The 14,597-nt window shown below is 35.9% G+C and overlaps 1 protein-coding gene across 2 annotated transcripts in view; it reads left to right on the top strand.

Annotated features, from left to right (window-relative positions):
• Positions 1-14,597, top strand: part of Asz1 (ankyrin repeat, SAM and basic leucine zipper domain containing 1) — a 48,350-nt gene that overhangs the window by 28,181 nt on the left and 5,572 nt on the right. For both annotated transcript variants that reach the window (XM_021636600.2, XM_021636601.2), the window contains exons 5-10: positions 3,684-3,795; positions 4,326-4,460; positions 5,090-5,214; positions 6,052-6,127; positions 7,091-7,147; positions 8,060-8,169. In XM_021636600.2, coding sequence (XP_021492275.1) covers positions 3,684-3,795; positions 4,326-4,460; positions 5,090-5,214; positions 6,052-6,127; positions 7,091-7,147; positions 8,060-8,169 — 615 coding nt within the window. The remainder of the gene's footprint in view (positions 1-3,683; positions 3,796-4,325; positions 4,461-5,089; positions 5,215-6,051; positions 6,128-7,090; positions 7,148-8,059; positions 8,170-14,597) is intronic.

Below are 14,597 nucleotides of genomic sequence, written 5' to 3'. Positions count from 1 at the left end.
TTTCTAAGATTGATGGTTAACAATGATGGTCAACCCAACAGGATCTAGAATTGCCTAGGAGACAAATCTCTTGGGAGGTCTGTAAGGAAGTTTTTTACTTCAGGTGAGCTGAGGTGGGAAGAGCCCCCTAACTAGGTAAACAGTCCCATAGGCTGAATTTCCAGAACTGAATGAAAAGGAAAAGCAAGCTTACCATTAGCATGCTTCTCTTTTGTTCTGTGGGTGGGATATGACCAGATGCAAGTGCCTGTCACCATGACTTCACCTCTTTGAAGTTAACCCTTGAGCTGTAAGCCAAACTAACACTGTTCCTACCGTAAATGCTTCTGTCAGCTGCTCTATCAGCAGTAAGAAAAGATACAGCATATATGTTTTAATTAAGAATTAAAATATATAGGTTTATCATAGTAAGCTTCAAAACATCTTAAAGGAATAAATACTTCCTATGCTGGAATGATCATCTGTCATTATTTGACAATTTAACGACTTTATGTGGAAGACAAATGGTCTGAGCAGTGAATCTTGATCTAAAATTATGTATTTAGTCTTTTCACCATCTAGGGGTGAAGATAAAATACTTCGTCGTGTATATGGGAACTCAGCTATTTTCCTCAGCAGGAACACTACTGGCATTTAGAGTGAGATCATCCCATTTGTTGCAGGACGAGTCTGGTCCAGGTCCTCATCCATTTAATTCAAACTAACGTCCTCCAGTGATTATACTGACCACTAGAGGGAACCAGTAGACCTACTGCAAAAGATAGTTGACACGCTCAATCTGCAGGGACTTCTGCTTTAAAACAAAGTAGCCAGTGAACTCTGTAGCAGGCTTTCTGATCACCTTCCTCCAGGGGGTGCAGCCTTGCCAGTCCACAGAGGAAGACAATGCAGCCAGTCCTGATGAGACCTGATAGGCTAGGGTTAGATGGAGGAAGAGGATCTATCAGTGGGCTAGGAGAGGGTCATGGGAGGAGATGAAGGAGGGAGTTTGGAACTGGAAGGGAATGAGGGAGGGGGCCACAACCAGTACACAAATTTAATAAATTGTAATAAACGATAATTAAAAAGAAATTTTAAAAATTAATAAATTTTGTCCTTTGACAATTTCAAAACCAAAACAAACAAACAAACAAAAAACAACAAAGGAGCCAAAAAGGTGAAGGACTCCACAAGAAAACCTACAGAATCAAATAATGTGGGCCCCTGAGGCCTCACAGAGACTGACCCACCAACCGAAGAGCATTCATGGGACAGACCTAGGCTCCCTGCACATGTATAACAGATGTGCAGCTTGGTCTTCATTTGGGATCTCTAACAACTGGAGCAGGAGCTATCTCTGACTGTTGCCTGCCTTTGGATCCCATTTGTCTAACTGAGCTGCCTTGTCTGGCCTCAGAAGATGCACCTAGCCCTACTGCATCTTGATATTCCAAGGCAGGTTAATATACTGAGAGGCCTCCCCTTCTCTGAGGAGAAGGGGGGGTGAACAGGGGAAAGGGAGGGACTTGAGAGGAAAGGAGGGAGGGGAAGCTGCAATTGGGATATTAATTAATTAAAGTAAATTAATTAATCAATGAAAACAGAGCAAAGGAAGGATATAGCTTTTGAAATTGTAACTCATTAAATGCAGAGCAAAGTAAAAGGAAACTATACTTACTTCAATAAAATTAAACAAGGGAAACTCATAAGTATAATCAGTGGTAAAACTCAAAGTCCCAAAGATTTAATTGTGAATTTCAGAATCAAAAAGTAAAAGTGGCATAAGCAGAGCTTTGAAACATTAAAGGCTGTGTGCATGCTTTCTGACTTTATGTCCATCCATGTCCTTGTCATTATTTCACAAGGCAGCACATTTCATAAAATGACACCCAATACATGTGAAGTTCTTAATTTTTAACTAAGGGTTACTTGTCTATCATACCTGATGTTTTTTACTCAATCCTAAGTACTGAAAAAGTTCTCTTTAACTAAGAACTACTACTTCCTTCTATCCTATCTCAACATCACAACAGTTCTACACATGGTGCAAATCTGTTCCATGCTGACACTTCCTCGTGTGATCTTAGTGTGAGAAAGATATGTTGTGTGTCATCTTATTTCTTCATCAAATTATTTTTATCAATATTTGTGTACTGTATCTCCTCTTGAAATATTTGTTTACGTATCACACCAGTAAGGAAAAAAAATGTAATGGTTGAGAATTTAATTACTGACAAGTCCTGGTAATTACAATAAAAATAGAGTCAACATAAAAAGACCTATTTCAATAATGAGACGATGCCTGGAGACAAAATAGAGAATAATTCTATCCCAAATCTGAGGAAGGAATTGACAGAGCTTTCATAGTACACAAAAATCTAAGGAAAAATGGTAAAATCTCCTTTTAAATTATGATTATATAAGACTATCTAAATACAACATGGAAAAAAGCTCCATAAATGAATAAACATAAATAAACATATCCAGTAAGATAAAATACCGAAACAGAAGGCACACACACACAAATGGACTTGAATTTGTGTTGGAACTGAAAAACATACATTTGGATTCAAAACACAGAAGAAAAAGGGGCAGGTATCAATGGTTTTGCTAAAATTGTTGGTGTAAAGAAGTCACACTCAGGATATACCTCCAGCTTATAAAACTTACAGAGAAATAAGGTTGGTAAGTAATGTGAATAGAAACATGAACTCCAGGTCAAAATGTTGATTTCTTAAATTATTGCACATGTTATTCTCTCTGAGGTTCTTCATATATAAATCAGATAATGTGATAACTCCGGAACGCTGGATCCGAAATGTCAGATCTCCCGTAAGACATGTTTATGTTCCACTCACATACAACAGATAGAATGACTCTAGTCTCCTTTGCATAGAGGGTAGTGATGAGTTATAGAGAAACCACTAATCGTTCCCAGAAAATACTTGAGAATAGTTGGCAAATGAATGGTTTGATCGCTTTCTGGATTGGCGTAAGTCCTAGCTCAGAATAAAATTCTATCCTAAACTAAAATAGCATGATAATAGACTATATTAAGACATGAGGAGATCCAGTGAGATAGAGGCCTTATTTGTGTCTTTAATCTACTGAAGTCCCAACAGAAGCAAAATGGGCATTCTGATCAAATTCTAGAGGAAGATATAAATTGATTATTTGTTTTAGTAAGCATTGATTCCTTAATGATGAGTGTACATTTCTTCACTATAAGGTATGGTGTAAGTACTCAGTACTTTTGCTTAGTTAATTGAAGGTTGAACTTTTATTATAAAATATGTTATAAATAATATATTTTGATCATATTTCCCCTCCTTTTACTCCTCCTATATCCTCCCCACCCAATCTTTCAATATCTCTCTCTCTTTCTCTCTTTCAACAAATTCAAAGGTCAAAATAAACATATCCAATAAGATAAAATACCAAAACAAAAGGCACACACATACACAAAAATGGAATAGAATTTGTGTTGGCTCTCTACCTGTGGGCATGGGGCCTGGAAAATTTGGCTAATATACCAGTGACACTCAGTCATGTTTGTTTTAATTACTTGCTATAGTAATATCTCTTATTCCCTTCTCTTTTTTTAAAAAACATTATTGATGGTATTGTGTGTGTATACATTCATAAAGTTGAATGGCTGCCAGTGATAGCATGAACACATATGTCTTTCTCCTCTTCCTCCATAGGAGACTTATGACTCCAATCATGTATGCTGCCCGAGATGGTCATACTCAGGTTGTTGCTCTGCTTGTAGCTCATGGAGCAGAAGTTAACGCCCAGGATGAGAATGGTTATACTGTGAGAAATGCTTTTCAGTGTTGACTTCTATGTAGAGTCATTGATACTTTGCTATTTTACCAATAACCTACACAAATGGTAGTTTTGTTTGGGTGATGTTTACTGTCAGAGTTAGTAAGTTGTAGAAGGCTTGGACATGGGCTGTAATCACTGCTGGGGGAAAACACTGTGACAGCAACAGCTTACAGAAAGGGGAAATTATTTGAACCGTGATTAAAGAAGCTGTGATTCACAACAAAACCAGGGTTCTAGAAAATGCACACAAATTCTTTCATAGAAAAACATCTGTAATGGTAGATAAGTTCTTTATTCCATGACATTAGTTAGCTGCGTAAAACAGTGTTTGTGTCTATAAAGTCCGTAAGGACAGCTGGAAATCTGTTTACATTATATTGTGCAATGAGGAGATTGCATCACTCTGCTAATTAGCTGTGCTCTCGTTTTTACTGTGCCATAAATACCGGTGAAAATATCTCTTATCTTTCTCACATGCACTCCTTTTTAAGCAGCCTTCTTTCCCACACTTACAGGCCTTAACATGGGCAGCACGTCAGGGTCATAAAAATGTAATTCTGAAGTTGCTTGAACTCGGAGCTAATAAAATGCTACAAACCAAAGATGGCAGAACACCAAGCGAGATTGCAAAAAGAAATAAACACCTCGAGGTATTCACCTGTGTACTTTCTTTGTCATCGTATTATCATGTAGAATATTTCTATTATTTATCACAATTCCTAAATATAACAATAGCATTTTGAGCAATTATTAAATACTTGGCTAGATTTTCTTCTCCAAGGAGGTAATGAAAACTGTATTTTGCTAGAATATTCATCTTTTAAATAAAAAAATTGCTATTACAGTCATTTACAGTGATATGAAAAGTAGTAAAATCTTATTTTGTCCCTAGAAGTAATACTATAATAGACATGGGTTGCTTTGAGATGTGTGCTTGGGATCTGGGTATATGACAAGTAATCATTCTTAGCCATGTACTTCAAGTGTTTACTTTATAAATAATTTATTTAAAATTCCTCATATCATCACTATAAAAATATTAATCACTATACTTGCTTTTTGAATTTCTGAATTGGTGTACTTTTATTATTTTAGATTAAGGAAGCATTTACTTGCTTTTACAAAAGTTTTTCTCAGGATAAAGAGTTACAAAACTCTGAACCACTCACCTAATTAGAATTTTCTTTCTACATAGAAAAAATAATGTGTTCGCTGTCTTTTCAGCTAAAGGGCTAATCATTATTTTAACTATATTTGAATGACCTGGGACTCTTTTTAGATCTTCAACTTTCTTTCTTTGACTCTGAATCCATTGGAAGGAAAACTTCAGCAGCTAACCAAAGAAGAGACTATTTGTAAACTTTTGGCCACAGATTCTGATAAAGAAAAAGACCACATATTTAGGTAACATTTCAGTTTAACAAAAAGCATATAAAATGCATATTTTATTACTTGTGGTAAATTTAGCAAATTATATAAGGTATATGGTATTTTAAACTTTAATAAGCATTTGGAAATGCCATTTTAAAATGTCTATATTTTAGATTTCTTGTTCTCCAGCATTTTAGAAGAGTTTTATTTAGTTATTTACTTAACTCTGACTTTAATATACATTTTTAGTAAAATAACAAATTCTATTTTTAAGAGACTCAAGATTATATTTGTATTCAAACTTGTTTGTGTTAAATCTTATTTTCTAATTATTTTTAATCATCTGGTTTTATTTTTAAAGAACAAATCCCTGACCCTTATTGTCTAAACATTACAATCTCTAGCTACTACCTTTATAGTTACCATCTAATTTATGTTTATTGCATTGAAAGATATTTCCATTTGCAACATTTCATGACAAATACATACTTCTGAATATTTAAAATCTTAGGAAAGATGAGATGAATATCACCACCCATGTTTTCCATTTTTTTGTTTAAGAAACTTTGTTTAGGGTTGAGAATGTAGTTCACTGCTTAGATTATGTGAAGCCCTGAGTTTAATTTTTCAGCTTTAGAAGGGAGGGGAAGAAAGGGAGAGGAAGTAGGGCGATGGGGAGAGCAGGGCACAGAGAAAAAACCTAGTTTACTCCTTTGATGCAACATTTAAATGTTCTGTGCAGACATACAAATATGTTCTGCCTGGATTCATTCTTACTCATTCCCATGCCTGCTCTGAAATAGACATGCACATATACTTCTGTGTATGTGTAGTCTGTTCTGAAACTGACCTTGCTATGGTATGTTATAGTCCATATACAGCGTTTGGAGATCTGGAAATATTTTTACATGGTCTTGGACTTGAACATATGACAGACTTATTAAAGGTAAGATTTCATATAAAGCAGAGTGAGTTTTATATGGGTGTGTGTTTATATTTGCCATAGCATGGTGTATTAGAATAAAATTGAATTTTATTCACAAGCATACCATTTACTTCTCCTTCATTTTTAGACTACCTATTTTAAATTTATAAGCATTTCAAAACTTATTAACTTAGGATATATATGTATGTGTATGTATATAATATATGTGTATATATACATATCTATAAATTAGAAGCTGTCTGGATTTTAAAAGTGCTATCCGATACATCTGTGCACATGTAAGCCATATGTTTACAGTTGTTTTTTTGTAGGTGGAACACTAGAAGCATGATTTTGAACTAGACAGTCCTATATCAGATATTTGTTCTGAGTATTCACTGGAATATGCTATTTAAATATCATTTTTTCCTTAAGGACAAGTATAAGTTGTCATAAAGATTAGGTTAGATTTTATACCAAGAACTATGTGTGCTTTAAGCATGCATTTGAGTAGGATTTGAGTAGATGACAGTTGTTCCCAGGTAGATAAGGTTATTAAGCAAAGGACTTGTTTAAGACAGGTTCTCCTGGGAATGTGAACATTGGTTCAGGTGTTGCAGAGTTGGAGTCATTGTACAATACTGAAACTTCTGTTTGAGGAAATCCTGGGTCAAAACTCATGTTATTGATAGTTCAGTCTGATGCCATCCAAAATTTAAATACTCATATAATTTCTATCTAGTTTCTAGAATTTTCTCTTTTTACTAAGCAGATAGGAGGTCCAGCCGTTTTCTTTGATTCTGGGAAATTAGGTACAGCCTGCTTTGTACGTGAGTATATAGTATCTAACCAGTGACGTAGCTCTTAAGCTACACGCCCTCTGAAAATCTGAAAGCTATTTGAAAAAGCAGCTTAGTGACATCTTCCTCTCCTACTTTGCTTTGTTCACAATGAAAAGTGGTGGGATTTTTGCCTTTTGTGCAGGAAAGGGATATAACTTTAAGACACCTTCTGACCATGAAAAAAGACGAGCTTACAAAGGTTAGTATTACTTATAAAATGCCAGATATATTCTTTGATGTTTTTAAACTTGCACATTATTTTATTTTGTATTTTAAAAATCATAGAGCTTTGTAGACTGAAATTTTGTAGGTTTTTGGTTAGAAACAACAGTGAATTACCAAGTATAAATCATACCTCAGTATTAAATTGCTTTAAAAACGTTTACAGACCTAGAGCATGGTGGTTCCTAGGATTAGTCTTCTATCTCATCTAGAACTGCTACTGGTTTGTAGGTGGGAAGTGGATTTGTACAAGAGGCTACTTCGACGTAAAAGGTGATTTTTAATTCGGCCATATGCATGTCTTCCAAATTAGCAAAAATTGAGTTATCACCTGTTAACATTAGAATTCAAAAATAGGTGTGGGGAGTTTTAGAGAAACTTTTGTAAGGAGGATGTTTTAAACTAATGATTTTGCTGTACGAACACTTTGGATAATTGAAATCTCTACTATCACTAAAAACCAAAGGAATGTACTATTTAACAAAATTCAGGAAAAAAGTTTGCTTTAACATTGAAGGTAAAATAGAGATAAAGACATTAATTCTCACTTATCACTAATAACACCCTCAACAATATTTTGGAGGAAAAAAAACTATTTGCTGTGTTTTTCAGAATGATAATAGTTTAAATTCTAATTAATAATATTGCTTTTGAATCCATCAATATTATCATTTTATATTGCAAAAAATGACTAAAGTTAACTACTAACCTAAACCACTTAATGATGTAACTTTGTTGAAGTACAAGCAATCAATATACTTAAGTTTATTACTTTCCAATATTTGTTTTACAAGATAGAAATTCATCTAGAAAATGGCATTAATGGTCTTGAATATGAAATTATTCAAGTGAAACTGTCTTACTGAAACTTTAAATTATTTCTACCTAGAATGGAATTGCCAGTAAAGATCAGCAGAAAATTCTGGCTGCTTTGAAGGAACTAGAAGTAGAAGAGATAAATTTTGGAAAATTACCTGAAGTGGCTAAGTTGGAAATCAGGTATAATTATCTGTTTACAATTACTATTACTTATAAAGAAAAATTCTTTTTTGGTGTAGTGCCTAAGTATTTGATTTAATGCTACAGTTTCCCCAGGAAAATGGGGTTTTAGATACACAGTAGTTACAAAATTATTTTACAAAGAAGCAAAACAGTGCCTTTTGTTAACGTGCATGGAAACAATTTGTATGTCTTTTTCTTTCATCTTGCTAAATCACATCGTGTAAAAAATACATTTTTAGCATAGTTCTCATTCTCTTTAAATCATGTTACATGTCAAACTGGAAGGTATAGAGCTAGAGTCATGCTCCAGCTGCTAACGTGCCTGCCATGCAAATATGAGGCCCTGAATTCAGTCCCTGAATTTCCCCCAATCAAGCCAAACATGTGATCCTGGCTGCGGAGGCAGAGACAGACAAATCCTTGGGGCAGTCTGCCATACTCTGCCCTGGTGTTCACTTAGTGTTCACTTTGTGTCTGTGAGGGGGGGTAGGGTTTGTGTTTGACAAGAGTGTATGTGGGAGCAGAGGACAAGTTAGAGAAATTGGGTTTCTCCGTCACCATGGAGGTCCTGGAGGCTGGGTGGCCAGTGCTTTACTCACTGAGCCATCTCCCCAGCCTTAAGAACCTTCTTTTGTTTCATTGCTACTCTACATTTCATTGGTTTCTGCTATTTCTGTTTCCTTCCTTCTGCCTGCTTTAAATTTATTTACTTTATTTTTGTTGTTCATGAGTAATTATTTCTCCTTCCCCTCCTCCCTTCCTCTCAGTTTTGTGAAAGGATCTCCATCTGCAACCTAGACTGGCCTCCAGTACTCAGTCCTCCGGCCTTGGCTTCCCAAGTGGAAGATCAAAGGTACAGGCCACCTTATTGACGTCCTTTTTGTTATCTAGACATGTGCGTTCTCTTCCCAACGTGGATGTAATTGAATGTCAGGAACATTTTAATACACTCAGGTCATTTTCCTTTTTTTTTAAATTTTTTTATCTTTTTACACTTTATTCATTTTGTATTCCCCCATAAGCCCTTCCCTCCTCCCCTCCCGATCCCACCTTCCATCCCCCTTCTTCATGCATGCCCCTCCCCAAGTCCACTGATAGGGGAGGTCCTCCTCTCCTTCCTTCTAATCTTAGTCTATCAGATCACATCCGGATTGGCTGCATTGTCATCTTTCATGGCCTGGTAAGGCTGCTCCCCCCTCAGGGGGAGGTGATCAAAGAGCAGGCCAATCAGATTGTGTCGGAGGCAGTCCCTCTTCCCATTACTATATAACCCACTTAGACACTAAACTGCTATGGATTACATCTGCACAGGGGTTCTAGGTTATCCCCATGCCTGGTACTTGGTTGGAGTATGGGTCTCTGGGAAGACCCCTGTGTTCAAATCTTCAAGTTCTGTTGCTCTCCTTGTGGGGTTCCTGTCCTCTCCATAACCTACTATTTCCCACTTCTTACATAAGATTCCATGTACTCTGCCCAACAGTTGGCCATAAAGTCACAGCGTCTGCTTTGATAGTCTGCAGGGCAGAGCCTATCAGAGGCCCTCTGTGTCAGATTCCTAGGTTGTTTCCACTCAGGTCATTTTCATATACTTTTATGTGTAGTATTTTTCCTTCAAAGCATCATCTTTATTCATGTATTATCAAAAGGATGCCTTTTGGTTTATGTATGTTTAGAATTCTTCCTATTGATTTCTAGTTTGGTTCAGCTCAGTAACTGACTGTTAGCTATAAAGAATAGGTAGAATTTAAACATAGACTAGAAAACCTGAAAAGCTTTTGCCTCTTAAATTAGTTCATTTTGTAAATATTTTTATGTCAGTGGAACCTATATTTAAAAATAAACACAGAGATTTTTGAAATTCTAAATAGCACATAATAATTGCTTTTCAATTGGATTGCTTGACTTATTAGTTTTTAACTTTTTTAGTTCTTTATATATTCTGGATATCAGCCCTCTGTCAGACATAGGTCTGGTGAAGATCCTTTCCCAATCTGTAGGCATTCGTTTTGTTCTGATGACAGTGCCTTTGCTTTTCATGAGGTCCCATTTATTGATTGTTGTTCTTAGAGCCTGTGCTGTTGGTGTTCTGTTCAGGAAGTTTTCTGCTGTGCCAATGAGTTTTAGGCTCATCCCCACTTTTTCTTCTAACCGATTTAGTGTATCTGGTTTTATGTTGAGGTCTTTGATCTACTTGGACTTTAGTTTTGTGCAGGGTGATAAATATGGATCTATTTTCATTTTTCTGCATGTAGACATCCAGTTGGACCAGCACCATTTATTGAAGATGCTGTCTATTTTCCATTGAATGGTATTGGCTTCTTTGTCAAAAATCAAGTATTCATAGATGTGTGCGTTTATTTCTGGGTCTTCTATTCCATTGACCCACCTTTCTGTTCCTATACCAATACCATGCAGTTTTTATTACTATGGCAGGCTCTTTGACCTCCACCACCACCACCACCACCACCCCGCCCCGAGGGAAGAGCAGCCTTGCTAGGCCACAGAGGAGGACATTGCAGCCAGTCCTGAAGATACCTGATAAGCTAGGTCAGATGGAAGGGGAGGAGGACCTCCCCTATCAGTGGACATGGAAAGGGGCAGGGAGGAGATGAGGGAGGGTGGGTGGCATTGGGAGGGAATGAGGGAGCTACAACTGGGAAACACAGTTAATAAACTATAACTAATATTAAAAAATAAAAATTAATTAAAAAATAATAATTTTTTTTCCAACAGCTTAATAATTTTGGACACCTATTTAGGACCTGCACTAGATAACCAGCCTGTGAGGCTTTATGTGCCATTAAAAAAATACTTACAAATGCCTTTTGGCATCACTTATGTAGCTTTCTAAGTTTCACACCTTAGCTATGATCAAAGAAATTTCTGTATTGTTTGGAACTTCCAAGAAACTATCAATATGATCCTGATTTTTCAAAGCCTTTCAGAGTCCACATTATAAATACTCGTTTCTCATTGCTTTGTCTCCATCTAACAGGAATGACTTAAGTATTTGGTGTTACCATTTCTAGATAATATCATAGCTCTCAAATATTTAAATGTATTATGAAGGATTTTGGTAGTGATACATTTAAATCAGAAATCCTTAAATATCTCTGTCATTTCATCGTTGTTTCTATTAAGCAATATCCAGGTTCTAGATGACTATCTTTCAGATAAGAATCACCAGTATTACTTATTTTTATGAGAGATATCTCTATGAATGTATTTGTGGGCTTTAGTAGACCTAAAGAGTTTAGAATTATGAATGACTCACTTATTAAAACTGCTGAATTTTTTTAAAAAATTAAAATGTCAGGCACATATTCTAGGAATTTGACCTTGTTATTAAATCACAGACTATGTTTATATGATTGTAAAGACAAGGTTTTGCTTCCCATTTATTCAAAGTCATCGTTTAAAGAAGAAATTAGTCATTAAGTCATAAGAAAACTAACAGCAAGAAAAGTTGAATTGATTGATTATAATCTCCTGATAATTTTATTTCAACAATTAAGCCACTGATTTATTTTAAGAGACTTTTTGCGTGGTCAGATTCCTAAAATCATCTATTACAAAAATACATACATACTGTTTATATACTTTTTATGCATTGGCTGTTTGTAGAACTTAAATTTTAATCTTAAATGTTGCTTTTGAACAAACTAATCAGCATTCATCAGTTTCTTCTCAGATGTTTTATTTGAGCTCTGAGCTACCTAAAATCCACTTGAATGTGTCAAAAGTGTCTCAGAACTACATCCTTAAAGATACTACTCCACCTCAAAACTCTATATAGATCTAATGTTTAATTAAAATACATTGTTAAAGGCAGATTTTTCTAAACATTTTAAAATTGGAATTTCTAAATAACAGCAGAGAAATGGTTGGTTTATATTCCATAAACGTTTTTCCATTACTAACATTATTTTGAAACTTAATGTCATGGAAAAATATCCATACAATGTTAAAGGTAAAACTTAAACTAGCATATTAAATATAATATTAGTTGTAGAAATCTGTAGGAGAAATACTGGAAGAAACTATAAGAAAATATCATGGCAGAAAATAGTGCCACTTACTATCTTTGGGTGGTATGATTTTTTTTCAATTATTCTACAATAAGGGTATAGTACTTCTATTTATAATATATTATTCATAGATACTAAATTTTATCTTAATATTGGATTTCAGATTTTTAATTACATTTTTATTTTTTATATTAATTACAGTTTATTCACTTTGTATCCGAGCTGTAGCCCCCTCCCTCATTCCCTTTCAATCCCACCCTCTCTTTCTTATCTCCTCCCATTCTCCTCTCCACGTCCACTAATAGGGGAGGTCCTCCTCCCCTTCCATCTGACCCTAGCTTACCAGGTCTCATCAGGACTGGCTGTATTGTCCTCCTCTGTGGCCTAGCAAGGCTGCTACCCTCTTGGGTGGGGGGATCAAAGAGCCCACCACTGAGTTCATGTCAGAGACAGCCCCTGTTCCCCTTACTAGGGTAACCACTTGGATACTGAGCTGCCATGTGCTATATCTGAGCTGGAGTTCTGGGTTATATTCATGAATGGTCCTTGGTTGGAGTATCAGTCTCAGAAAAGACACCTGTGCCCAGATATTTTGGTTCTGTTGCTCTCCTTGTGGAGCCCTTATCCTCTCCAGGTCTATCTCCCCCTTCTTTCATATGATTCCCTGCACTCTGCCCAAAGTTTGGTTATGAATCTCAGCATCTGCTTTGATACCCTGAGGGGTAGAGTCTTTCAGTGGCCCTCTGTGGTATGGTCCTGTCCTGTTTCCTGTTTTCTCTTCTTTTTTCCAAAGTCCATCCCGTTTGTCTTTCTGAGTGAGGATTTTTAAGACATGGCTTAGCCTGCTTATAAATGTTAAGCATCAGCCACAGTGAAGTTCAGTCCTTGATCATTCTTATCATTGGCCAGCTGCAGTGGCTTTCCAGAATCCTTGTTCTGAGAGCAGACTGGAGGACCTGCTCTAGTTTGGCCATGCTCCTCCATGGTAGGAGAAGAAAAACCTGTAGCCAACTGGCAGAACTAGTCATTGGCTCCACAAGCTCAGAGGAACAGGAAGTTTGCCTTAAGATGAAGTCTTACAAACATGGGTACCTAAACTTGAGCTGAATAAGGATGACATTGGTAGACATGCTAATGTGCATGGGAAGAGGAGGTTCCTGAGCAGGAACCTACAAAAAGAACGACAGACAAGCAACTGTGACTGCTGGGGAAGAGCATTAAGCTGGTTATCCAGTACCAAATTGTCACCCCTAAAAACATATACATAAAAGGAACATACAGACTGAGCATATATATGTGTGTATATAAGCATTTATGTATGCATATTGTATACATACATACATATACATGCATATGTGTGTATAACAATGGTTAATAAAAAGGAGGACATAAATTTGAAAGAGCAAGGAGGGGAATAAGAGAGGATTTAGAGGAGGAATGGAAGGTGGAAGTGATGTATTTATATTGCATTATGTATTTTTATTACAATCTAAAAAAGTTGCACAACTTATTTTATGTGCCAAAGTAGCTCCCATTGCCATTGCGTTTGTCAGTGGGGGAAAAAAAAAAGTATAATCCTTTGGAAAGGAGAAGATAATGCACAGACACATGAATTTGATCAAATAACTTTTTTTTACTATGCCTTTGTCATATCTGCTTCTTTATAGTTACTTAATGCAAACAAATTGCTAGGGCTACACGCAAAGTTCTCTCGGTTGAATATCATACAGCACTGATAGGAGACACCGTACACATACTTGTGACATGAATGGTTCTCGCTAGAGCTGTGATTTATATAAGTTGCCTATTATATGGTCCTAAAATTATATCTCAAAAGAAAGGCTTGTGTTTTCTTCTCACTTAATATCTTGCTTACTTTTCTATTGCTGTAATAAGATACTGTGCTGGTTTGAATAAAAATCTGCCTGCTTCTGCCTCCCAAGTGCTTGGGTTCAAGGTGTATACCATGACCACCTAATGATAACGGTGGTTTATATAGACTTTTATCCTAGCATGTAAAACTGTATATAGTATTTGGCTAAAGACTACATATAAGAATGTTGTTTGAAATTAAAAGTAGTATTTTGTCCCATAGGTGATTTTTTCTTTTACATTTTTTTTTATTTTAGTAGATACTATTGACCCCTATACAAATTATTTATTTTTCCCATTTTTCGAGACTATAGCATTGTATGGTAATGTGTTCCTAGTTATTTATTCAAATTTTTCTTTTCTGCTTATTTGAATTATTTAACTTGATGGCTATTTGGTCTGTTGGGTTCTATGAGTGGCACTGTGGTTTGCGCTGTAGACAGGCCCTGTCCATCACTAAAGCCAGCCCAGTCCTCCTGTCTCCTATCTGCCTGATCGATGAATATTTAAGATACTCAACAATCT

Source organism: Meriones unguiculatus, chromosome 21 (genome assembly GCF_030254825.1).
Source record: "Meriones unguiculatus strain TT.TT164.6M chromosome 21, Bangor_MerUng_6.1, whole genome shotgun sequence".
NCBI classification, from domain to species: domain Eukaryota; kingdom Metazoa; phylum Chordata; class Mammalia; order Rodentia; family Muridae; genus Meriones; species Meriones unguiculatus.
Note: the sequence above shows the minus strand (reverse complement) of the source record. Positions and strands in the feature narration are given on the sequence as shown.